The 27,318-nt window shown below is 36.2% G+C and overlaps 1 protein-coding gene across 4 annotated transcripts in view; it reads left to right on the plus strand.

Moving 5' to 3' along the window:
• The first annotated feature begins 4 nt into the window (after positions 1–4).
• YAF2 (YY1 associated factor 2) overlaps positions 5–27,318 on the plus strand; it is a 67,570-nt gene continuing 40,256 nt past the window's right edge. Inside the window, exons 1-5 of one of the 4 annotated variants that reach the window (XR_004324580.1) lie at positions 5–178; positions 615–740; positions 2,323–2,700; positions 24,375–24,446; positions 24,540–24,637. Coding sequence is in view for 2 of the 4 variants with exons in the window: in XM_032493294.1 (XP_032349185.1) it covers positions 153–178; positions 615–740; positions 24,375–24,446 (224 nt within the window). In the remaining 2 variants the exon portion in view is untranslated. The remainder of the gene's footprint in view (positions 179–614; positions 741–2,322; positions 2,701–24,374; positions 24,447–24,539; positions 24,638–27,318) is intronic. The other 3 variants (XR_004324581.1, XM_032493294.1, XM_032493292.1) reach the window with 3 other exon arrangements.

Genomic DNA, 27,318 nt, shown 5'->3' on the forward strand with positions numbered 1-27,318 from the left:
GCTCCGGCGGCGGCTCCCGAGCTCGGCGGTGCGGCCTTCCCCGCCCCCGCCCTCCCTCCTCCCCCGCCCGCTTCCGCCCGGCTTATTATCTTCCTTATTGACAAACAGAGCGGCCGCCGCGGCGACTCTCGGCGTGCGTCCCTAGCCAAGCCATGGGAGACAAGAAGAGCCCCACCAGGTAACGGCGCCCGGGCCCCGGGCCCGGACCGCGCCGGCGGCGGGGCCCTCGCGCCGGGCTTCGGCCGGCCGCCTCGCTCGCTGCCCGGGCAGCGGGGCGAGAACGTGGGCAGCGCCGCCGCTGCGCGAGCGCTGCCGCGCGAGGGGCCGGCGCCGGCCGCCCCACAATGGAGCCGCGATGGCGGCGGCCGGAGCGGCGGCCCGGGGTGTCAGGGCGGCGGCGGCGGCGGCGGCGGCTGCGGCTGGCGTCTTCGGCAGCACTCGCGCCCCCGCCTTCCTGGCTCCCCTCCCCCCCCGGGCCGGAGCCTGGCGCGCCGGGGGCTGGCGGGGCGGGGGTCGCGGAATTGGGGCGGGGGGCGGGGCGGGGGCGGCCGCAGGGCCCGGGCGCGGCCTGCTGGTGACCACGCGCCGCGTCGTGTCCGGGTTGTGTCCTGCAGGCCGAAGCGGCAGTCGAAGCCGTCCTCGGATGAGGGTTACTGGGATTGTAGCGTCTGCACCTTCCGGAACAGCGCCGAGGCCTTCAAGTGCATGATGTGCGATGTGCGGAAGGGCACCTCCACCCGGTGAGTCCCGGGCCTGCCCCGCCGACCGGGTCGCGGCGCCGAGGACGCCCCTGCGGCGGCCGCCCCTCCCGTGACACTCGCGGACCCGGCGGGCCGAGCGAGAGCGAGGTGGTGGCCGCGATAGGAACTGGGTCAGATTGGTAGCAACCCAAGCGATGGTTTGCGGTGAGGGGTAATTGAGGAGGCTGTAAGGTTTTTCCGCTGCCTGGAGAGACTACATTATTTAAGGGAGGCATTAGCTACTGCGCTTTAAATTCGTATCGCTGGGTGTAATGCCACCCCCCCTCCACCCTCCCCAGCACACACTCCGGATGTAATAATGTTGGCTGCATTGTTGTGTTAGTGTAGGAATCAAAAACCGTGAAACCCTCTTCAAGAGCAAAAGATGTAATTTAATTTCGTTCCTCAAAAAAGTATCTGATTATAGAATACATAGTAGATTAGGCTTCTTTTTTTATATACAAACGTGTGGAAGGGTCAGATCAGGGTTCTGTGTAGTGTTTTTATTCTAATTATCTAATATTTTATAGGTAAATAGTTGGAGGGGAACTCAGTCACAGGGACACATTTTTACTGAAAGTAACTGAGTATCTTTAGTTTGATTAAATGGCAATCCATTAGACTATATAAATGAGATAAAATGATCTCTGCCTACTTTCGGTCTTTTATTGTAAGCTTACAGCACGATAACTCAGTCTTTTTAAAAAACAAAACAAAACAAACCACTTAAGTGAATTAAGTGGATAAAGAAAATCATTTGGGAAATTCAAAGTCAGAGCATGCTTAGTCTGCCAGCGCTTAGTTACTGTGATTTATAACGTAATATTTAGATGACATATATATTTTGATTAAAGTCTGTTAGAAACTAAATTATCACAAGTATACTAATGTGATATAATGTTTTTAAAAAGGGCTATACAATGTTAACATTACAGTAGTATATTCAGTAGAAGTTAGATTTCTAAAAATGAGATATCCAGATTTTAAAACACCATTTTATAGCATTTTATTAAATGTTTTAAAATGTAGAGATAGAAATGATTGTCAATAGCCTGAAATTTTTAAGATTTGCTTAATGAGGCTAGCTGCTTTTGACATATCCCTCTTTTTGTAAACCATAATATGCTTTTTGTATATTAATTCCCATTTACATTGGGTAAACTACTTTGAACATTTTCCTGATGTCCTTTAAAAAGTAAACTTTCAAACATCTGCTAAATTCAAGGAAACAGAACATTCTAGAAAGAAAAAAGTGCCATTTGCTAAAATGAATGTGGTAACTATTTTTGGACCCGTGATTTAAGTATTTTGAAAAGCAAAGTATCTTTATATCTTCATGTCTATATAAGGTTGGATTTAGTTTAGATTATATTTGTATATCTATGTTAGTACTTTTTACTTTTTAAAATGCTCAATAAGCAATTTTCAGAAAAATTTTTTGGGAGGCAGGAACTTTAATGTGGAGACAATTACTGTAATCAATATCTGGTACGATATTGTTGCTTTTTGTTGTTCCTTCTCTATTTTCTTGTAGCCATTAGAAAAATACTGAAACTAGAAGAGCCTATATGTTTATTTGCAGGGACAGCAAGGAAGGGGGGAAGCTGGTGTCCTACTCCACAGCCAGTCTTGGGGTTAGAGGAACCCTGAGAAATAGAGTAGGTGGTGGCAGCTCAGAAGAGGAGAAACAGGCCGAATACCTGGCACCTGGAAGAAGAAGGAATATAGTGCACAGGGGAGTTGGCCCAGGACAGAGAAGTGGGCCTAGTTTAAAAGAGGCTTGAGGCCCACGTGGGGGCCCCTGACATTTTTTACCAGTACATCTGAGCTCTTATAGATCCAATTTTTAGTGGTGGAAACATTACTTGAGGAGGACTCAGAGAAGCATTGTCATTTGGATTGAAACTGAAGAGGCTCTGGGCAACTCACCAGAAGTCTAAGGGACACTCTGTTCCTAAAAGTAAGTGTTCTACACTACGACCCTCTCAGCTTCTTCCTTCCTCTCTCTGAATTGTCTCTTCTCTTTTGATTTCGGCCCTAAGTTAAACCTAAGAGCTCTAATTTCTCTGTTGTCTTGTTATTTTTCTCCCGCTGTTTCCGAAATTCAGAGTGGAATCCACGTTTGGGTAGAACAATGGAACAGGACATTGTTAATAAGGCAGATATTGATTGCACCACAAAATATTTGCCTCCCTGGTAATGTTAGAAAAACAGGATTAAAAGATCACATAACACTCTTGAGAAGCAAAAGTTTCAGCAGTTGGAAGAAATAATTCTCTACAACTGACGTGTTAATTAGCAGTGAGGGTAATTTCAAGGATAAGGTTGGCGATTACCCAAGCAGGGACTGGGTAGCTGCAGAGCAGAAGGATGCAGTTTGCTAACGACTTGTTTGCATAACCGAGAGAGACAGAACTTGAATCCCTTGGGTCAGAATGACCTTTGAACTGATTCTGTCTTAGTCGCCAATGTGAGGCCAAGTCTAAGCCATCCCAGACATTTGAACAGTCTTTTCTTTTTAAACCTCCGCAGAAGTTGGAGGTTTAAAAATGGTCTCCCTTTAAAGTCTTCCTGATTTTTTTTGTTGTTGTTTAAAGGATATCTAGCTGAAATCCTTTATATTGAGCGGAAGACCGTTTTCATCGGCAATATCCCTGGTAGGTCATGTTTTTCTGCAGAGCAACTGTATGGACTGAAATGAGATTATATTTGTAGCAGTATTTCAGAATGAAATACGGTTTCAAGCAGCTTCAATTCCTGAATTGATACATTATATTCTTTAAATGTATGCCATTTCTACGACTGAACTTCAGTTTTGCACTTGCTGGCCTTAATTAGTTTAAATTTGATTAATCTTTTAAAAAATTCAGACTCTAAAAAGCTAGATAGTTCAAGTACTGGAAGTTTTCTACATTGTGCTTTTGTGAGAGGATCAATGAATGATAAATGTGAAACTGACAGGAAAGATGTGAAAAAGAAAAAATTACAGTGACAATTATTGTCAAAGGTGCTACACAGTTTCCTTCATCTTTTATATTTCAAATTCTTTTAAAGCAATAAGTGTCTCAGATATAAACCTAAGAAACTTTAAGAAATAAAGAACCATTCTGAATCATTGGAGAAAAATATTTAGTATAGTGTGTGAGTAGTACAATCAATGCATGATGATTGAGTTAGACTGGTGTCTTACTGCCACTTCTTCATATAAGAATGGAAATAAATGCTTAATTCAGAAAGCAGATGTTTAAAAATGAAAATGATAGAGCTATTTGTTTTGGTTTTGAACTGTGATTTAAATGAGAATATAAAAACACCTAGTCTGGAGCAGGCTTAAAAATGTAATTTCAAACGTAACAGGTAGTAGTATATTTTCTCAGGGAAAATTGTAGTAGTTCCTTTAGGGATCTCAGAGATGTTATTGTAGAGAATGATGAGAAAGATTTCATATATTAGCAAGCGTGCTTGATGTTTTACTAGGAGTCTCGCAACCTGGGTTCTTACCTCATTTTAACCACTTAAACATTCAGCATTCAGCAGTGTTAATTGAGCATGTTTTGTACAAGGGCTGAGTTAGGTACTAGACATGCAGTGCTGAGCGAATAGATGTTTGTTCCTTCTGTAAAAATTTTATGATTTTGCTGTCAATTCAGAAACACTTAGTACCAAATTCTATACGTGAGGTAGTATTAGTAGATACTTACATGTGAGCTGAAGAGGTGAAATTTTCTTATTTAGAAAAACTAGTGTGTATGACTGAACACAGTATTATGGTTAGGCTCTGACTGTTGGTAAAAAGAATGAATTATTACAGCTTGTATAAAATGGAGTAAGTGGGAGTAAATGGTATAAAATTCACATTTTGAGGAAACCTTGAAATCAGTTATCATCAGATAAAAATCTTTTCAGTGTTACTGTTCTCTTGTCATACGTGCTTTATATCTTCTAATTTGAGGCTTGGCACAGGTTTTCCTAGACTCTCGGTGTGGGAATGTGGGAAAAAGTCAAAGACCATGTCAGTCCGTCTGTTTGTCAGAAATGCAGCATTCTTAGCCTGCCATGCCTGGGGAACCTTTCCAGCCACCACGTGGGGCTGTTCGGGGACTCCTTATTCTAGGAGGTCGCTTGGTTGGTTGGTTTTCGTCTCTGCATCTTGGGTTAGAATTAGTCACGTGGGTTCATTGTTTCTGGAGAAATTTTCAAAGTGATTAGTGTTTGGATAGTCCAGAGTGGTGGTTTTCAAAGTGTGATTTGATCAGCCCTGAGGGTCCCTGAGACCCTTCTAGGGAGTCTGTAAGGTGCAGACTATTTTTGTGATCATACTAAGATGTTATTTGCCTTTTTCACTGTGTTGACACTTGAGGTGGAGGTGGCTGTGCAGAGGCAAGGGTTGGTACAACTGCTGGCCCCTTAGCATAAATCAAAGCAGTGGCACCAATTTCGATACTCACCGTAATCTTCACCAGCATGCACATGCAGTAAAAAGATGCCAGTTTCACTTAAGAATGTTCTTGATGAAGCAGTAAAAATAAATGACTGTACAAAGTCTCGTGTCTCTTTTAATAATCTGTCTGATGAACCAGGAAGTGCAAGTAAAGCACTCCTGTTGTTTTCCAAAGTAAAGTGGTTGATTCGAGGGAGACCTTTTTGTAGTTGTTTGAGTTTTGAGCAGAACTGGCTGCTTTTTTCATCAAATATTTTTATTTGAATTTTTAATTTTTATTTAAATAAAATATTTTTATTTGCTGGCAAACTGGCTATTCAGATGTGGGTTTTTAGCAGATACTGCCTCAAAATTAAACACAGTTAAGTCTGTTACTTTGGGGAAAACAATTGATAGTATTTGTTGCCAATGATAAAAATTGAGCTGTCAGGTGAAAATCAGGTTTTGAAGACTTGTAACCATCACAGTGAGATCAAGAGCTTCCCAGGACTTTAAAAATGAGATCAGATGGTTATATCAATGAATGTAATTTTTAATATTTTATCATGAAGTTTGTCAATATTTGGAAGGTCTGCATAACTCAGTGCACTAACATTTCCCAAGTAACAAGTGTATGATGTTTCAAAACCATCCATAGATAATCCATTCAAAGTATAAAATAAACCAGTGGATTTTAAGGGAACACTATGTAAACTTTGTTGATGTGGTTTCAGATTTCGCATTCAGCTAACTTCTAAGAAACAACTCCTTGTTGAGTTTTTATGCAGTATCAAAGAAGAATATCCACAATTATCTGAAAAGGCTATTAAAATTCTCCTCTCTTTTCAACTACATATTTGTGGAAGTCTAGGTTTTCTTCGTATTGTTGAATGAAAACAACACATTGCGACAAATTGGAGTAGATATGACGGTCCAGATGTCTTCTATTAAGCCGGATAGTAGAGGTTTGCAAAAATATATGGTTACCACTCTTCACACAAAATTATCTTTGTTTTGGAAAATGGAAGATTTTCTTCATAAAAAATATGTTATTTATATATTTTTAAATAAAGTAATATATTTAAACTTTTTCTCAGTTTTTATTTTCAGTTTGGTATTTTTTTTTTTTTTTTTGGTATAAATAAGACCTACATAAGCAAAAGCTCTTTTAACTTTTGAGATGTAAAGAGATCCTGAGACCAAAAAGCGTATGCACTGCTGGGGTAGTTTTACCGGCTCAGGTTTCTGTATATGATACGTTTACGTCCGCAGGCATTCATTCTCTCCCGTCCTTTTATCCTGTTGGGGGTGAGCTCTCTGATAGAACCTAGTGACCTAGTTGTTAAACTCAGGGACCTAGTCTCAGTCTTCTTTTATGTCCCCTCAGCCGTATTTGATGTTGGTAGCCTTTTTAAAAAATCAAAATTCTCCTTCCTTGATGTCTCTAACACTCTTTTTTCCTAGTTTTCCTTGGACATCTCTGAAATCAAGTTCTGCCTATCCAAACTTGGCTTTTCTCTGTTCCTTATTTTGTGTGGGGCATAAACTTTCTGGAACCTGAGCTGATAACTATCATTTTTTCGCCTTTGATCCTGACTTACTGTCTTCTTTCTCATGTCCAGTCTCCCTTTGGATTGTCTCTTGAATCTGTCCTTTTTCCAATTTATGTTGCTATAATTTAGAAGCTCATATCATTTCTCCCGAGTTATTGGACAGATGGGTCTCTTACAACCCTCCTTGCACCCACCCCCACTATCCTATTGATTCAGTGTGTCTATCTATGTGTATGTGTGTATAGTTATTCCTAGAGAAGGCCATCATGTCTGGTGGTTTGTCTCCTCTCCCAGGGAGGGACTGTCTTACTTTGGTATCTCCAGAAGCTAGGAAAGTACCTGAAATATGTGGGCATTCAGACTGGTCAAATAATGTTCTCTTACATTTGACTACTTCTGTTTGATACCTGCCATTGCTTTTCCAATAAATTTTAAGACTATGTTTCTAAAAAGTATTATCAGACTATTTTGTCCATAATTTGTAGATACGTATTAATTGTTTCAGCATTTTTTTCACAATTTTGCTTTATATTTTTGTTTATGTTACTTGATTAAAAGCAGTTTTTACAGTTAGATGAGTAACTGAGATGAGTCATTGAGTCTTAGTGTATATATCTTTAAACATGAAAATAGTATTTTTATAACATAGTATTTTTATTTTGATGACCAAGTAAGAGCATACTTAAAGAGCTTAGCATGTCTTATTTCTATTACCATATTTTATTTATTCTTATCATATTCTTAAAAAGGATGTTTACAAGAGGAAATTTAACTTTCCTCAGTTTTGGAACATTTTGCTTTGTCATTTTCTTAAATTAGCATATTACATTATACAAGCTTCATGTTTTAGCATTATTTCAAGGATGATACTGTACATGAATACTTTTGCATTTTTAAGGTGTAAGTGGAAAGTTGTATGTTTATCTCACAACTTCCTATTTAGGTCTTTTTATTCAGATTTTTTTTTTTAAATTTACATAGTAATCCTGAAAATGAGAACTATTTCTTGACTACAGTAAACTACTGAAGTCATGAAAGAGTGTAGTATATTATGAAATATATTTTATTCCTCAGTTAAATTGTCAGTTCTCTTTTCCATGATACTTAAAGTTAGTATAGTTGATATCAAGGGCCTATCAAAAAATAAAATAAAGATTTGTAGTATTTGAGATTATTAAATTTGAAAAATAGTTTAGAATTCGGATTTTACATTTGAACTGTACTGAATTTAAAATGAATGGAATGGGTTAAATTTAATTACAATTAAAATGGAACTAATTCTTATGATTGTAAAAGTATTGTTTTTAATCTTTGAACTTGTTACTTTTAAAGATAAATCAATTATACAAGTTGGCAGACACTTACAAGATGATAGAAATTAGGCAGAAATTTAAAAAAATGAAATTTTCCCTCATCTTGTGCTTCTTTACTATTTCTAATTGTCCAGAGTCAGGCTAATAGGATTAGTCACTGATCCCTTTCTAGAATTTGTTATTTTTGCCTGCCTTGTTCAGTTCTTATTCTTCAAGATCCAGCTCATGTGTCTAGTCTCTGGGACATTCTCCTAGGCCCATTCCAAACCTGCCTTTCTTCGTGTCTTTTATTCATACCTCTGATTGTGATCTCCATCTAACTTCAGCATTTCCTCTTTTTTTAAAATTGAAGTACAGTCAGTTACAATGTGTCAATTTCTAGTGTATAGTGCAATGTCCCAGTCATGCATATACATACATCTATTTGTTTTCATATTCTTTTTCATTAAAGGTTATTACAAGATATTGAATATAGTTCCCTATGCTATACAGAAGAAACTTTTTCAAAATCTATTTTTGTATGTAGTGGCTAACATACACAAATCTCAAATTCCCATATTTATCCCTTCCCACCCCCTTTCCCCCAGTAACCATAAGATTGTTTACTCTGTCTGCATTCTGTTTCTGTTCTGTAGATGAGTTCATTAGTGTCCTCTTTTTCTTTTTTTTTTAGATTCCACATATGAGTGATAACATGTGGTATTTTTCTTTCTCTTTCTTACTTTGCTTAGAATGATGATCTCTAGGTCCATCTATGTTGCTGCAAATGGCATTATTTTATTCTTTTTTATGGCAGAGTAGTATTCCATCGTATAAATACAACACAACTTCTTTATCCACTCATTTGTCAGTGGACATTTAGGTTGCTTCCATGGCTTGGTTATTGTATATAGTGCTGCTATGAACATTGGGGTGCATGTGTCTTTTTGAATTAGAGTTCCCTCCGGATATATGCCCAGGAGTGGGATTGCTGGATCATATGGTAAGTCTGTTTTTAGTGTTTTGTGCAATCTCCATACTGTTTTCCTTAATGGCTGCACCAAACTACATTCCCATCAAGCAGTGTAGGAGGGTTCCCTTTTCTCCACACCCTCTCTAGCATTTATCATTCGTGGACTTTTTAATGATGGCCACTCTGACTGGTATGAGGTAGTTTGTCATTTGGTTTGCATTTCCTCATTGTAGTTTGGTTTGTATTTCTCTGATAATTAGTGATATTGAACATTTTTTCATGTGTCTGTTGGCCATTTATATGTCTTCATTGGAGAATTGCTTGTTTAGGTCTTCTGCCCATTTTTGGATTGGGTTTGTTTTTTTGCTGTTAAGTTGTATGAGCTGTTTATATATTCTGGAAATTAAACCTTTGTCAGTCACATCATTGCAAATATTTTCTCTCATTCTGTAGGTTGTTGTTTTGTTTTGCTTATGGTTTTCTTTGCTGTGCAAAAGCTTGTAAGTTTAATTAGGTCCCACTTGCTAATTTTTGCTTTTATTTCTATTGCCTGGGTAGACTGCCCTAGGAGAACATTGCTAAGATTTATGTCAAGAGAATGTTTTGCCAGTGTTGTGTTTAGGAGGTTGATTGTGTCTTGTCTTATATTTAAGTCTTTAAGCCATTTTGAATTTATTTTTGTGTATGGTGTGAGGGAGCGTTCTCTAAACATAAAAAGAAGAACTCATACTGATCCTTCTCAGACTTTTCCAAAAGATAAAAAAGGAGGGAGTACTCCCAAACTCATTCTATGAAGCCACCATCACCCTGATACCAAAACCAGACAAAGACACTAATAAAAAAGAAAATTACAGGCCAATATCATTGATGAACATAGATGCAAAATTCCTCAACAAAATATTAGCAAACAAAATCGAACAGCACATAGAAAAGATCATACACCATGATCAAGTTGGATTCATCCCAGGGACACAAGAATGGTTCAGCATATGCAAATCCATCAACATGATACACCACGTCAACAAGAGAAAGGGCAAAAATCACATGATCATCTCAATAGATGCAGAAAAAGCCTTTGATAAAAATTCAACACCCATTTATGATAAAAACTCTAACCAAAGTGGGTATAGAGGGAACATATTTCAACATAATATAGGTTATTTATGACAGACCCGCAGCCAGCATAATACTCAGCAGTGAAAAACTGAAAGCCTTCCCGCTAAAATCTGGAATAAGACAAGGATGCCCACTGTCACCACTTCTATTCTATTTTAACAAGGTAACCAGCTTTACAACAAATGTTAAAGAAACGTCTCTCGTCATCAGACAATAAGAAAAGAGAACAAAAAGAAGTAAGAGAGAGAAAAAAAAGACCTACAAAAGATTGCTTTGGCAGTCAGGATCTTTTGTGGTTCCATATAAGTTTTGAAATTATTTGTTCTAGTTCTGTGAAGAATGCTGTGAGTATTCTGATGGGGGTTGCATTGCATTTGGGTAGTACAGCCATTTTGATAATATTGATTCTTCTAATCCAAGAGCACAGGATATCTTTGCATTTCTTTGTCTCATCTTCAGTTTCCTTCATCAGTGTTTTGTAGTTTTCAGAGTATAGGTAACCTCCTTGGTTAAATTTATTTCTAGGTATTTTGTTATTTTTGATGCAGTAGAAATGGTTATGCCAGTTATAAAATTCTGTTTTCTGAAGTGAAAAAAAGTGAATGAAGGGCCGCAAATGGCAAAATATCCTTCTTTCTTATGGGTGAGTTGTATTCCATTCCATATATATGCTGCATCTTCTTTATCCATTCATCTGTGGATGTGCACTTAGGATGCTTTCGTATCTTGGCAATTATAAAAAATGTTGCTGTTAATAGCAAGGTATATGTATCTTTTTGAATCAATTCTTACTTTATGGTTGGCTTTATTCCTCTGGTAACTATGTAAGTTTAAAAAGCTAAAGCTCTAAACGTTCTTAGAAACAACAGTACATATATATAAATTTTAAAATATATGCAGTATATTATGTATATGTATTTACATGCAATACATTGTATATGTGCAGTCACATTGTAACAGTTCTACCTAATAAAACTGAAAAATGAAAAAAAGAATTCAAGGTAGCAGGACACAAGATTAACATAACAGAAATCAGTTGCATTTCTTAACACTAACAATGACATAGTAGGAAAAAAAAAGTAAAGAAATAATCCATTTTAAAATCACATCCAAAACAATAAAATACTTAGGAATAAATCTGACCAAGGAGGTGAATGACTTATACATGGAGAACTAAAAAACATTGATTAAGGAAATTAAAGATGACTTAAAGAAATGGAAAGATATCCCATGCTCTTGGATTAGAAGAGTCAATATTGTTAAAATAACCATTACTGCTCAAGGCAATCTAGAGATTTAATTCGACCGCTGTCAAATTATCCAGGACATTTTTCACAGAACTAGAACAGATAATCCTAAAATTTATAAGGAATCACAAAAGACCCAGAATTGCCAAAGAAATATTGAAGAAAAAGAATGAAGCTTGAGAAATAACCCTCCCAGACTTCAGACAATACTACAGAGCTGCAGTCATCAAAACAGCGTGATATTGGCATAAAAACAAACATAGGGATCAATGGCACAGAATAGAGCGCCCAGAAATAAACCCACAGACCTATGGTCAATTAATCTTCGAGAAAGGAGGCAAGGATATACAATGGAGAAAAGATAGTCTCTTCAGCAAGTGGTGTTGGGAAAAGTAGACAGCATTATGTAAATCAATGAAGTTAGAACACTTCCTTGCAGCATTTCCTCTTAAACCCAGGACTGATTTTGTCTTTCTCATGAAGCTGTGTATTCAGCTCTCAATAGGACAGATTAACCAGAGAGAGAGAGAGGAAGATGGCTGTATTCTCTTTCTAGGATCTAGTCCTTCAAAGTCAGTTTGTGATGCTCATCTTTATTATGTCATTTAGTACACTGCAGTTCTGTTACATGTGTGCATTTTCTCTCTTGTTATGCTTTGAGTTTCTTAAGAGAAACATGAGATTTTCATTATCTGTTTTGAGAATGTTTAGTGAAATGCCTGGAAGTAGTGGTGTTCAGTAAAAGTTTGTTGAAAGAGGAATATAGATATTAGAAAGGAAAAGTTTTTTTTTTAATAGGCTTTGAAAAAGAATTCTGATGCAGGTTAAGTCATTATTTGGAAAAGAACCCTTCTGTATACTTATGTGACTTATCAAAAGTAAATGATCAGAATTGAACAAAATTCTAGAATTCTGTACATGCTTTTTGAACATGTACCAGAAATTATGCCAGAAATTATGCTGTAAGACTGTAGAATTGTAGGGAAGACCCAGTTCCAACCCCCAGGGAGTTTGAATTATAGCAGAGAAGATAAATATTTGCTAATGAGTAAAGAGAAGAATAAATTTTAAATTAATTTTTCAATGTCATTCTAGTTTTTGGAGAAGTTCTATGCTAAAATTAAGTATGAGATCAGTTGTTGTGGCTGTTACCAGTCAAGTGCTTTTGGTAAGTTGTGTTTTGACATCACAGCCAATTTCCAGTTTGATTGATTGATTACCTTTCTCCTAAGAAATTTCAGCCAAATGAAGCTGCCACTTCATTGCTGGGACAAATCCTGTATGTTTGTGTGTGTATGTATATGTGTGTATACATATGTATGTTTTTAAGAGAAAATGATTGTTACATAATTGAAGTAAGATTTCAAAAAACTAAAATAATTACTTGCCAATGGTGGATTTACAAAGGATGGTTACAGATTATTAAGTTTATATGTATTTAGTACTTATCCCAGAAACCGTTTTTGAGAATAAAATAGTTTATAATAGGAGTTCATTATTAAACTTAATGTCCCTCTCTTTAGCTGTCCTATTGGTTATATTGGCAATGATCTTCAGTAAGTTACTCAGGTTTTTTCTTTTCTTTTCTTTAAAAAGTATTGTTGAGAAAATTAAATGAGTTAATTTCTGTAAAGCCCTTATAGTGGCTGGCACAAGTAAGTGCTCACTAAATATTTTGAAAGAATATTTGGAACTTATTGCTACCAAATTAATTTTTAGTTACTATAGGTTGTTTCTTTGGGTAAGAATTCAGTAAAAACAGTATCTTTAAATTCTTTATCATTCCTGTCGTGTTCTACTGTGTTCAGAATGATTTCCTTTCTATCATTCCATTTGCCTGTCAAGCCACCGTACACTGGGGAGAGGGAGATGCTCATCTAACCATAGATTTAGTGTTAGAGCCTAGATTGAAATGCGGGTTGTTTGACTTTTCACCCTTCTGTCTCTGATAAAGAGGTTTATGAAACTGTCCTATGTGGGTGAAAGGCTTCTTTGCTCATCCCTCTTTCCTTCAGGATTCGATATTGGACCAGCATACTTAGGTAGAAAGATTAGCATTCTGGGTGTTACCAAGTTTTCATTCAACGGAACTTTAGGTTACTGGGTTTTTATCTTTTGGAGACACATTTTCCTTAAATAATCATCTTTTATAATTTGTAATTTTAGTGATTTTACAAGTGTGTAAAATACTATGTCGTTTTGAGTTTGAAAATAAATTATGCATTTAACAGATATTTACTGAACACTGTAGTGTTTTGTTTATTGGCTTTCATGATTGCTAAAATCTCTACCTTTTGTTATATATGATCTATAATTGATAATCATCTGTTTTAAAAGATTCAGTAGGCATTTCATTCTGTAGTATCGTTTATTATGGGAATTTGCAGAATTACTGGGAATTTTCGAGCTGGAAGGAACCTTTCAAGAGTTTCCATAGTGTTTAATCATTTCCTGAGACAGGCTAGTTTTTACTTCTTGAAACTTTAATGGCAGAGGGATAAGACAGTCTTCAGAGAGAAGATGTTGAGGGGTATGGGGTAAAGATGTTGCTGTTAAAACTTTTAAAATTGTTGAGGTTGCTGTTGTTTCCAAACCCTTTTGTTCAGGGATTTGAATTCAGTGTGGAGAATTCTCGTTGGAGACAGTCTTAGAGGTCTGCCAGGTCATGCTGTGGCAACCTGCTAGGTGACACCTTCTCTGTTCGCTGGAACTCATGGCTCTAGCTTGGTAAAAGCCTGGCCCTCGTTTGACAAGAAAACAGGCCTGGAAAGATTGTGACTTGTTCAAGGTCATTAGCTGGTTAGTGTTAGATTCAAATGTTTGGATTTCTAAGTCCTTTTTCTTGCTGTGGTAGCCTTAAAATATGTTAGGAAGTAACTTCTTGAGGCATTTTTCTTATAAATTTCTTTATACCTAAATCTAGTGCTGTACATCTTGATAACTTCTAACATTAAACCTAATAACTTAAAACTAATATAAGAACTCAACGTTAAAACCTGGGCTAGCAGTACAGTGAATGAAGAACTGAAAGGACTGTCAGTTGTTTTCCCTATGTTAAAGGAAAACTTTTGAAGTAGAAATGTTAACAGACTTCATTTTGATTCTTTTATAATAACATTTATTGTGCTGTATGTCATGTATCATAGTATTTTTTTAGGAGAAAAATTGCAGTTCCTATTATTTCCCTCTTTTATTTGTGATATAAATACAAGAATCACCAGTAGTGTAACTAATAACCGGTTTGAATAGGTGTATGTATATGAACGTTGTGTGTATAATAAGAAGTTTGTACAGCCCTCTGACAATTTTGAGTCAGGGGTTAAATCACTTTCTGTATTTTATCATCTCACCAGGGTTCTTTTGCACAACATCACCCTTTATAAGATTTACTAGGAGCAGCGGGGCAAGTGGAGAGTCTTCGATGCTGGAGACGTGGCTGCCCAGGAAGTAGAGCGCTGGGTGCGTCTGCACAGAGGGCAGAGTTGTTCTGGTCATCTTTCATCTTTTTCCATCCTTTTTGGTCTCCCCAGGACCCGAAGTCTCCTCCATAATGTTTCTAGCCTGCCTTCTAAAATGCTCTGATTCCTTTATTTTCTTCACTGCATCAGCAGTTCTTCCTTTACTAGAAAAGCTTTCCTGTTTTATATAAATCGGAATAAAGTAATAGGTTCAAGTGTGAATGTAAATAAGCTGAGCATGGAGAATAGGATGATTGTTTTCCTTAATACAACAACTCTTTTTCTGCTGATAAAAGTATTACATGTTCATTGAAGATATTAAACAAGTACAAGGAGGGAAATAGGAATGCCCATCGTCATGACATCCCACTGCCCAGAGAGGCTTTAGCCTGGCACTAGGTGCACAGCCGTACATCTCTTCAAGCATACAGTTCATTCAGGGTCAGCTCTGGGAAGCCTCTTGTGAGAGAGCAAGTTGCTGGAAGTAAGGGGAAAGGAGGACATAGGTTTGCCAGTTAGAATCAAGTAACAGGATTCTTGGCATAGAGAGAGCTAGCCTTGCCTCAGAAGGGCCCAGAGGTTTTGAATTGTGCTTTCTGGAGCCCTGAGATCTCCTGAAGTTGTCTCAGTGGCTGCCAGGAGGAGCAAACAGACGGGGCTTTGTGCTCCTCTACTCCACTTGAGCCAGATCATCTATGCTCTTAAACATTTCATTTCTTAGCATTTCTCTTAATTTTTGTTTCCTGAGTGTGTTTTGCCATCAGAACATTTTTTAACCCTCTCTGCCCTGTTCCATCCTTGTATCCTTCTCTCTGTCAGATTCTGTTCAGCACAGGTTGGGTTGGTTGTGACTGGACTTCTTAGCCTCACATTTCCAAGGGAAGAGCCAAAAATGAGTTTTGTATAGTGGTGGGGAGATTTGAAGTTTTTCCCCTTGAAAAGCCTTTTCTTCCTCCCTCCTTCTCTGTTCCTTTCCTTTTTTCTTACCATCTTCTTAGACACTTTGCTCTTTTTTTAAAGACCAGTGCTTGTTAAGGCCCAGAGTGCCACAGTCATCTATTAGGTGAATAATGAGCAGTATAATTTACACATGAAAAATGTGTTAAATTCATAATGTCATCATTTTGTACTTTTTGATAAAATTTAGTAAGACTATTCCATTATCTATTTGAATGTGGTTATCAAATTTTCTCCCTATTCCCTTGTTGCCAATTTTCTGTGAACTTAATGTCTCTGATTCACACAGCACTTTTCTGTACTATTCCTTTTTAATTTACGTTTAAATTGTAATCTTGCCATCCTTCACTTATGTAGGATTTGATTATACTAACTTTAAGTGCAGAAAATATACCTAATTTTGTTTTTTCAACTGTGTATTTGTTTTTAATTTTCATGTGTACTCATTATGATAATGGAAAGCAAAAAAAATGAAGAACGTCAATAGTTATGAGTTGCTTGCTATTACATAGTGTAGTGGTGAAGAGTTGGGACCCTGGAGCTTAACTCTGCATATGTGTGTCTGTCTATCTGTCTGTCTGTCTATCTCACCACTTAACTGGCTTTGCAAACTTCTGAAAGCTATTCAACTTTGAGCCTCAGTTTTCATTTGTAAAATGGAATTGATAATAATAACTAAGGGTGGTTATGAGGATACGTGAAATAATTCTTGTAAAGTACTTGGCACAGTGCCTGGCATATAGTTCAAGTCCTCAAAAAATACTCACTAAAACAATCAAATACATGAGTGGTAATATAGTAATAGACTTCCATAGTGACCAGACTAGAGCATAAGAGTAAGTGCTTTCTACTAAAAAAAAAAAAAGTATTTCCGCAAATTGCTTCAGGGATATTGTCAACCTGCCTACCCTTTTACCCTCCCTCCCAACCTCCCTCTTTCTTCTCTTCCCTCTTTGTTCACGTGTGTGTGTGTGTGTGTGTGTGTGTGTGTGTGTGTGTGTGTTTTAACTAGATTTGGACTGTCACTTAAACATTTAGACCTTAATGTAAGTTTTAACATCTAGAAAGTGCTTTGGTAGTGGTAAGCAGTGTATATAGACTCAAGAGTTGAGCAGTTAAAAGCAGCATTTTTTTTTTTTTTTTTACTACTTGCCATAGTTAAAGAGTAAGTCTGTTTCCAGGTTGGATTGTCAAACAGCATGGTTATGGTCTTTTTAAGCCACCGTGTCATGTTGTTTATGTCATTTCCTCGGCTTCATATCCTCCCATCCGCCACAGTTTCTTTCTTAATTTGGTTTCTCAAAGCGCCATCTCTCTCAAGAAGCATTCCTTTATCTGTAGGCCAGAGTGAATGCCCTTTCAATTACTCTTGAAGCATTCTGTGCAAAATGTGATGGCTGTACTTACACAGTTTATTGAAAATATTTCATTTTGTTTCTCTCTCCTTCCCAGGACTGTAGTCTCCTTGAGAGCAGTACCACTGGTCCTGGAATCACATTTTAGTTTAAATCCCCACCTTGCCTTTTAATGGCCACGTAACCATAGGGCTTTTTAGTGATGATTAAATGTGATAAATGATGGAAGCAACTTAACATGGTTTTTAGTTAATAATAACGGTAATCACTGTAAATAATATTAATAAAAATTCCTGTGCCTGTCATTGTGTCTTGCATAGCACTGACAGTACTTAATCAAACTGCAGAGACTCTATCATTTACTCATTCTATTGCTGCTTTAAACTGTTTTCCACTTTTTTTTTTTTTTAGTATCATTTACATCATTTCATTTCATGAACCTGTGAGTTTGGGTGGGATATATTTAATTGTGCCCTTTTACTTGATAAAAGAACTTGTGTCAACCTAAATTATGTTCATACTCAATATTTTTAGCAGTTTAAAAAATGTTTTCTTTTGCAGTCAATACAATGCATCGTTGAAACCACAGCCAGTAGCATTTGATTCTGTTTTAAAGTCATGCTTATTGTTTGTGAATCTTAACTAGAGGCAGAGAAACCATTTAGTCGATGTCATTGCAGTAGTCTATGCAGGGCACAGTAGTGGCCCAAACAAGGATAATGCCAGCAGGAGAGAGAAATGAATGGATTCTAGATATGCTCAGGAGAAAATTTATACGACTTGATGGATGTTGGATATGGTTGTGGGAGGTGGGAAGTTGGGTTGTAGAGAGGGAAGAACCAAGGATTAATCCCAGGATTCTGGCTTAATTACGCAGCTAGGTAAAAGGTGGTCCTTCTCACTGACAGGGAACAGGAGGAAGGCCAGGTTTGGGGGAAGGTAATAGTTCACTTTTAGACTTGTTGAATTTCAGGTCTCTGCGGGAAATCTGAGAGAGGAGATCTCCGGGGCAGTTGGCTGTGTGGGGCTTTAAGCTTAGGAAGGAGAACAGGGCTGTAAGTATATGTTTGGTAGTCATCAGCGTACATGACCCAGTCGAAGCTGTGGAGTGAGTAAGACAGAGCAAGGAGAGAATAGACTGCACAGCTTGCAAAAGGAGAATCCAGGACAGAAACTTGAGAAACATCATTATTTCCTGTGGTGGTAGAGGAAGAGCATCCACAAAGAAGAAGAAAGAAATGGAGGAGAAAGAAAAATTAAACAAGGAGGAAGAAGCCCAGGAGAGTGTACTGGTACAGAAATAGGCGGAGAGAATGTTTTCCAAGGGGGTGGGGTGTGGTTGGCCCTGGCAAATGGCTTTTACTGTTCCCCTTGCTTTCGGTGTAATGTTTATTTTAGCAAGTGTGGCATTAATATTTATATTTCATGTTTAACAAGATTGTAATCCTGCATAGTGCTTGCACTAAGCTTTCCATGATAGTTACAGCAGTTCTGAATTATTTATCTATAGGTTAAATAACGGCGGTTAATAATGGTAGTTTGGGAGATGAGAAAAATTATCTAATTCTTTCAAGGAAGAGTGGTCTAATTATCTAGTAAAAATTTATCAGTAAGCCTCTGCTTTTACAGGTAGCTCCTAATTGTAGCTATAGAAATTAATAGAATTAATTTCTAAAAATTGAGTGCATGTTGGTATGAAGAATTTTTTAGGTGGTAAGTACAGTAACTTTGAACTCTTTCTTTGAAAATTCTACAGTTAATTGTGAGGGAGCAAGTATAGTTTGGAGAAGCCCTTATCTTCTGTTTTTAGAAGCAGTAAACCATACCATTAGATCAGCTAACCAAGAAAATCACAGCACTTTTCATAAAACTGTACAGTAGATTTGGTTTGTAAAGTGATAGTCATTGTGAAGTATGTTGGATTTAATGTGATCCAGATTCAGATTTTATGACTGCTGAATAATAAAATCATTATTTATAACACAGACAGTAGTTTGAAAACTATTACTGTTGACCTCAGACTATTTGAAATTTGTTATGTTAGAAAAGTTTGCCATTGTTTTATAAAATCAGTTTTACATAGAAAATATGCACCTATATTTTAGAGATGGTTATTAAGAATTGATTTGAAAACTAATGCAGGGCTTAGAGTCTGGTCAGATTAATATTATAATCAGGAAAGGTGAGAAAAAACATAATTACAGAGTAAAGTTAGACTTCCTTATTGTGTTGACATAATTGTGGGCATTTAGAGTATTGTTAGCTATCATTTTTGTGTATTTAACTTGGCAACTATAATTAGTGTATAAAGGACTACATATAAGGCTGCTGACATTTTGGACTAGGGTCAAGAAAATGTTTCCTTGAAGTAGAAACTATTAAGAATAGTTAATATTGACTTTCTAAAGAAGTATCTCATTTTAAGATGCGGTTTATAAAATGTGGTACTTAATTAAGGGACTGGGGTATCTGTCAGGTTAGGAAAATCAAAATATTATTGAAGATCAATTAATGTGCTTAAGGTATCCTTAGGAAGAATGGCTAGAACATAAAATGATACAAAAGAAAAGCTGTACAGCATTGCAACACTGGACAGTTTGATCAACTGTCAGGAGATGAGAGATGCTGTTTCACGATTGTTAGAATGGTGCTTTATTCTGGGATTGTAGTCATGTAGACGTCTTTATATTTAAGTTAACTACATCTTAAAATTTTTTAATTTCAGTTTTAAAAAAAGTAGCTTGTAGACACAGCAACTAGTTTTCAGGGCTGCTGCACACTCAGACTGTCTGCATTATGCAGTTCTTTGTAATGCTTTGGCTCTGTCCAGATTCATTGATATTGAAACGGAAACACCCTGGAAGGTGACATCTGATTTATTAATCAGTTTGATGAGATTGGTTGGTATAATTCAGTTATTGAGCCTTATCTGCTTCAGCTTACGCTGAATTTTTGGACCTAAAAACCAAGAACCAAATTCAGAATTGAGCCCCCACCCATCAACTCATAGGTAGTATTTTCCTGTGAGTTCCTTTTAGGCAGCTAATTGACATTCATTTTGCCACTTTTAGCTAAATAGTAATTACTTGGTAATGCTTTCTGTATTAGTTATCTATTGCTGTATAACAGATTACCCCAAAACTTAGTGGCTGAAAACAATCAACATTTATTGTCTTCCCTCCCCCCTTCCCTCCCTCCCTCCCTTCCTTCCTTCCTTGTCAAGAATTCAGAAGCAGTTTAGCAGGTGTTTCTGGTTCAGGGTGTCTCAGACTCGGCTGAGGGAGGATCCACATCCAGGCTCACTCATGCGGTTGTCAGCAGGCCTTAGGACACCTGCTTCCAAGTTACTCGTGCAGCTGTTGTCAAGCCTCAGGACTCTTGCTGTCTGTCGGCCAGAGGCAGTCAGTTTCTTGGCCGTGTGGGCCTCTCCCTGGGACTGCTCACAGTATGGCAGCTTGCTTACCCCAAAGCAAGTTATTTGGGTGAAAGTCCCCATAATGGGAGCCACAGTCTTTATAATTTAGTTTTGGAAGTAACATGCATTGCTTCTGTTCCTTAGAAATAAGTCACTAAATCCAGCCCATCCTCAGAGGGAGGAAATAATAGAAGAGCAGGCAGATTAGGAGGTGGGGTCATTGTGGACTGTCTTAAAGGCTGCCCACCACACTATCCTTTACAGTTTAAAACTTTTTGTTGTTATTTCAGAATTCTTTCTTGAAAGGGAAGCTTACAGGGGAAACCCAAAATATGCAATAAATAAATGGGAAGCTTTTCTGTCCAGAGACGGGTTCTAGGGAACTAGGGTACCTGCTAGCATCCTTCTCCCTCATCTTTTCCAAACAGTTTGAACATTAGTACCTTTACCATCTAATAAATGTCAGACAAGAACATGAATATATATTATTTTTTTTTAATTTCTTTTTAGAATTTATCAAGAGCTGCAGTTCTAAAAATCTAGCTTATAAAAATCAAGTATTGGAACATGGAAAACGATTTGCGTAAATATTTCTGGCAACTTTTTAAGTCTAAGTAGCTCCCGTTGCTAAAGTGAACCTAATGTAATGGCTGATTTTGTAGTACTAGCAGATGTAATTTATAGTATTGGTAGGATAATGATAGTGATTTACTTTGTAACCACTGTCCAGAATGTTTTCCTAACTGTTTCCAAATTATATGTATTTTTAAAAATTACAGTAAGTGTGTTTGCAATTCAATTTTAATATTAAAGTATTCTTGTAGCTCTTTCTTGCTGCACATCATGATTCCTAATAAATACCATGAATTACTTACTTTCTTTATCTTGCAATATAAAGAATGTAGTCTCAAAATAATAGTACGATCATCCCTTGGTTCTGGGACTCTCTTGGATACCAGATCCCAAAGATGCCCAAGTCCGTTATGTAAAATGGTGTAGGAGTACATAAACCTACACACGTCCTTATGTATACTGTAAGTCATCTCTAGGTTACTTATGACACCTAATACAATATAAATGCTTTGTAAATAGGTGCTAGCATGGGAAATTCATGTTTTGCTTTTTGGAACTTTCTGAAATTTTTTTTCTGAATATTTTTGAGTCAACAATTGGTTGAATCTGCGGGTGTGGAACCCCCAAATACAGAGAGCCAACTATACCAAAATTAATACCAAAAGATAAATCTCCAAATTTAGAATTTTTAATAGTTCTTTAAAGATGTATAAAATCATTTGAAAATAGTTCCATTTCTGGGTGATTATGTTATAGTTTGATATGCAGTTAGATTCCAAGGCATTGTTTTTAAAATGCTTTATTGATAAGAACTTCGTTAATCCTTACAGCTGTCTGGGAAGTAGGTTCCGCTATTATCCCTATTTTACAGATAAATAACAGTTTTTTCCATCTTGATTGTAGGTTAATTTACATTAACAATAAAATAGTACTATTTTGTTTGTTTCTTATGGGTTCATGTAGAAGTAGTGGGTAAAACTCAGGGAAAGGAGAATTTGATTCAGAAATGGATTTTTTGATAAGCTGTTTAGTGAGAAAAAAAAGAGGACAGTTTCTGTAAATAACATTATTTAATAAGTACATTTATAATTCCCTTTTGACCTTACTTTGGTTAATTGAGGTACACACATTTCCCCCATATTTATATATGAACCATCAATAATGTCACTTAAATATGTGTGTATAATACTAAATTTTATTATATCATACATTAGAATTTAACATCTTAACTGAGAATTAAAAAATAGTGTACTTGGAATCATAAAAATGAGTTGTAATTTAAGTTGCTTCCAAACTTAATATACTGTCCAAACCAATACATAGCGTTAAGTGAAGGTTAGCTAAGTCACTTTTTTTCCTGAATGTTGTTTTCATAAGTTCAGATTGTTTTTATGGAGTAGATTCTCATCAGTGAACTGCTCGATTTGGTTCTTGATTGCTAAGGAGTAACTTTTTGTGGATAGGCGTTATAATTATTAGAGCTTACAAAGGGTACTTTTGAGTAGAGTATCCTAATTTCTGGAATTTCTTTTCTAAGGTGTTCCGATAAAATCCATTTTAGTTGAGCTTATGGCATAATAACAACAAACAGTTTTCAGGGCTAGTCTCTTAAGTTACCTTTTTGGTTACCTTAAAATCTTTTCAAGATATTTTAATTCTCTTAAATTATTTTTTTAAAATGCAGTTGATTTTGTTTTAAATTCATAAGATCTGAGTCTAAATGGAGACTGCATGTGTTGCTACAAATAAAAATTGGGAACTATTATTTAGTTCTTAATGACGTCTTTTATACTAGCTTATATCGTGAAGATAAAATATTTGGATTATTGCTCCTGTATGTATTTCATCAATCCAAGCACGTAGGACCTTCATGCCGTGTACTTGCTTACTCTTCAGGGAACTAGGAATGTAGTGAACTAGGAAAGTTAACTGCATGACCCCTTTGGCATTTATCTGTATTACAGTTATAAACAGGTCTGTGCAGTGCTCCTGTTTGCATGACTGAGTCATTTAAAAACTAATGCATTAAATATTACTGTCTTTTAAAACTCAGATTTATATAAAAATGGATGTAATTTATCCAAGACAATTTATATCTTAAAATTAAGTTGTAATCTAGCAAAAATCTTAACATGGTACTGTCAACCTGTATTAAATACAAACATTACCTCATAACAAGGTTGAAACGTAAAATTTTCATTAGAATTATATTTTCAACTTGTTTTTGTTGAATAATGTTTTATACATCATTTTATCCTATTTGCTCAAAACAAAAGGAAAACTATACATTATCTTTAATTTTTTCCATAGAATGAAGAACCATGATACCATAGGTTTCTTGAAGGTATAGGGTAATTACTAATTAGAAGCATGATGGTAAAAGGAGGAAGTACTACTGAAACGTATCTGTGTATCTCCAGCAGGGACTAGTGTTTGCAGTCATCACTGCTGTAACACGTTACAGTGAACGTGTACCTGATTAATGTGAATTGAGTTAAAGGTAACGGATGTCTTCATGTGAACCTGAAGATAAAGTTCTGTTGAGGAGTCCTTCCTTTTGTTAGAAATCATTCTTTTGTTTGTTTTTTTAATGACAGATCCAATTTTAAAAGTATAACAGTTAATCAAAAGTATTACTATACTATGTAGTATACATTAAGAGCAGCATTATTATTTTTCAGTGGCCTGGCATACGTAATATATGTGTATGTGGTTGGTTTGTTGTAGGTGACAAATGGTTATTTTTAAAGATTTATTCAGTGATGAGTGGGAAATGCATTGATATTTTTTATCTGAAGTCTTACACATTGTTAATCCACTGTGGTGGCCTCTACACCAAAATTTAGTGACTATTCATGACAGTAGCTGGTTAAGAAGTGGTAGATTTTGATAAACTAATTATCCTTGTATTAATATTTTAAAATGATGGTGGTGTTTCAGTGAGATGGAATAGTCTGATAGCTGATATTTTTATATATTAAAATATAGCTGTTATTATAATAGAAATTTTAAAATGAAATCATTCAAATCATTTTATTTCCCTTGTGTTTCTGATAATGCCAGAAGTTTCTATTGACCTCATAGTTGGCACACAGTTTCTGTATTTACTTTGGTGCATACATATAGTTATCTATGAATTTACAGCCCTTCCCTCTGTAGTTCTATGTGTATTAATAATCTCAAATAAAATGATATAATCTTCTTATTCTGATAGAGAAGAAAAAGCTGGATCACTTACCAGTAACTGGAGTTCTCCTATTGGGTAATCTCCACAGATCCACATTCTTTGAAGTTATTGTGAATGCCTCGAGGACCAAGGAACCGTTGCAATTTCCAATTTCAGGAAGGTAAGCGAGCGCACTGAAGCATGTCTCTAGCATCTCCCAAATCCCCTTCCCCCAACTTTCTTACGTATACATCTGTACTGCATGCCCCCTCAGTTCCAGTGGATGCCCATCAGGACGATTCTCATGCTGGACAGAAGGGCAAGAGGTGGATCTGTGAGGGAAAAGACCCAATAGGATAACTCAAGTTGCTGGTAAGTAAGCTAGTTTTCACAAACTTGAGATTTTTTTTGTACATTTCTTCTCTGTAGGAGTTCACTTAATTGCAAAAGAGAGGAACTGTTTTGGGATAGCTTATTTTTTGTAAGGTTGATGTGGATTATGGAGTTTATTGTATGGAAGATAAATACCTAGTTCTTAATGAGCGTATGAATAAATGTGACAATAGTTTTAAAGTGTGTCATTTACATAGTAGTAGTTTATAAAAAGTGTATGTTTATCATCTTTTGGTAAATAGTGTAATAGTTCTAAAGCAATGTGAGGAAACTATGTTGAATTATTTTGTTAATTCCTTTATTTATTGTGTTGCTTTTATTGAAGTAGATACTTGTAAAATTAATGCTTGTGTCAAATTTGGCAAAATTCTTTTGACATGGTACTTGAACAGCAAGAATAGTTTTATGTAAATTGACTAACATTTTTTACTGACATAGTTTCCAGTATACCTTTTAATTTCATTGAAGGTATGTTTGGAAAATAATTCAGGGTATGTTGCAATTATATTTATCACTTCCTTGCTTATAATGGATGGGCTTATTGATGTGAAGGGTGGCACAGTTGGTTCGGTGTGAGCTCTGTGGTTCCTCAGATACCAGCCTGATTTGTTTCTTAAGTGTTAGAATTGGACATAGTTCCTTGTTTCTTCCCCCCTCCCCCACTCATTCTGCATCATTACCAGGTTACCATTTCTAAAAGGGCACTTTTAGCACACAAAGAGCCTGTAGTGATGCCCTGCTGTTTTATAAAATTTTCATCCATTTGCTGGATATGTAGGGCCTCTCGTAATCCAATCCCATCCTGTTTTTCCAGCCTTAATTTCTTCAAGTCGAAACTTTTGTCTTGGTCTTACCTGGATACTTCTCATATTTTTGCTTTGGCTTGTGCTTTTTCATTTTCTTGAAATGACTTTCCTTCCATTCTACTTTTCTGTACTTTAAGGTTGAGGTCAAGCCCTACCCTTCACATAAATCCTTTTATGTTAGCATCTCTCAGTTACCTTGCTTTCTTCAGTGGAAAAATTAGATTGCTATGAGGATTGAATTAATTAATTCATGGAATGTACTTAGACCAGTGCTTAGCGGCACGTAGTAAACTCTCTTGTTAGCCATTGTGTGATTATAGATGGAGCTTAAATATTTCTGTGATTGTAGGTGTAATTCTTATCTCTATGACATAGTTTAGCTTTAAATATTAGCTTCAGATTGTGTTGCTCTGTCTTCATATAAAATTCTTAAGCTGACTTGTATGGTCTTGGGAGCAAGGATAGGATTTTATTGTTTTTTTTTAATCTTCCTTCCTAATGTTAGTGACTACAATTAAATCATACCCCTGAAGAATTAGTTTTTCATGTAGATTCACAAATATACTTACCAGTATTTTCATTTATAGAACAGGTTTATTTGGCTAATCAATCCTGTTTGTACTGTATATTTTTTAAGCCATATTGTATATTTTTTCCTTTGAAGCTGGTATAGTGTAATTATAATTGTTTAGTACACTATAAGCTTCTATTGCACATTTTAAAAGAATGTATAGTTTTGAGAGCTAGATTGTATTCACAAGACTGTGTAATATTGGACAGCAAATTGGAAGTTCAGCATGCTTGATTTTTCAGGTTTGAATATTTTAGAAGATTACTGCTTGATTTTTCAGAAATGCTTGGATTTAAGATACCTGTCCAATGATACAGTAAATGAAATCTAATTTCAAGATCATTGAAGGAAGGAAATACTCTTTGACAGTTTGAGGGTCACTTCTAAATAATCACCAGAGAACCAATTCAGGTCCAATCAGACAAGCCAAAATGAAGAACATTTAGTCAGGTGACTCAAGTGCTTGTTTGGAATCTGCCAACTGTTTGACCCCCTGGTTTCTTAGATGTGATATGGTATGGTGGTTATACTGAGAATGCCTTATTCTTTAGAGATACATGCTGAAATACTTAGAAGTGAAACATCATGACGGATTCAGGAAAAAAACTGTGTGAGTATTTGGGTGTGTTGTATGTTATGCATATGTAAAATGATAAAAGGAGAGATAAAGCAGATCTGTCAAATGTTAACAATTTTGAATCTAGGTGAAGAGTATACTGGTACTTTCAGCTTTTCTGTGACTCTGATATTTTTCAAAAAAAGTTGGAGTATTTTTAAAAGAACTTTATTATGTGTTAGTTTCTCTAATTCTAAAATGGGAATAATAGAATTTATTCTTTCCATGTCTTGATGCAGGTAGGCACAGTGGGATAAGATTTGGTAGAATAGCAGTCAAGACTTTTAAGAAGTCTTCTTTTTGACATTAAAGAAGCATTTTAGAATGGAGAACTTTTCAAAGAACATTTCACCTAAAAGTGTGTAGTTTAAAATACATCTGTTTCTTTTTTTATCATTCATAGAGTGTAGAATAATCAATAAGCAATAAATACATATAGATATATAAGTTAACTAATTGAAATCATGAAAAATACAGCTAGTTATAAAATAATCAATGGACAAAATAAGATTAGATACAACTTAAGAGGGAAGTTGTTAATTTCAAAATAACACTGATGATTCTTCGAAGACCAGATCACAGGGAGACAAAGAGAAGAAAAACATGAAAGAAAAGCTAAGGTGCCTTAGAGGATAGATTGAAAATCTCCAAAGTATGTCTAATTGGA

Source organism: Camelus ferus, chromosome 12 (assembly GCF_009834535.1).
Source record: "Camelus ferus isolate YT-003-E chromosome 12, BCGSAC_Cfer_1.0, whole genome shotgun sequence".
Classification (NCBI taxonomy): domain Eukaryota; kingdom Metazoa; phylum Chordata; class Mammalia; order Artiodactyla; family Camelidae; genus Camelus; species Camelus ferus.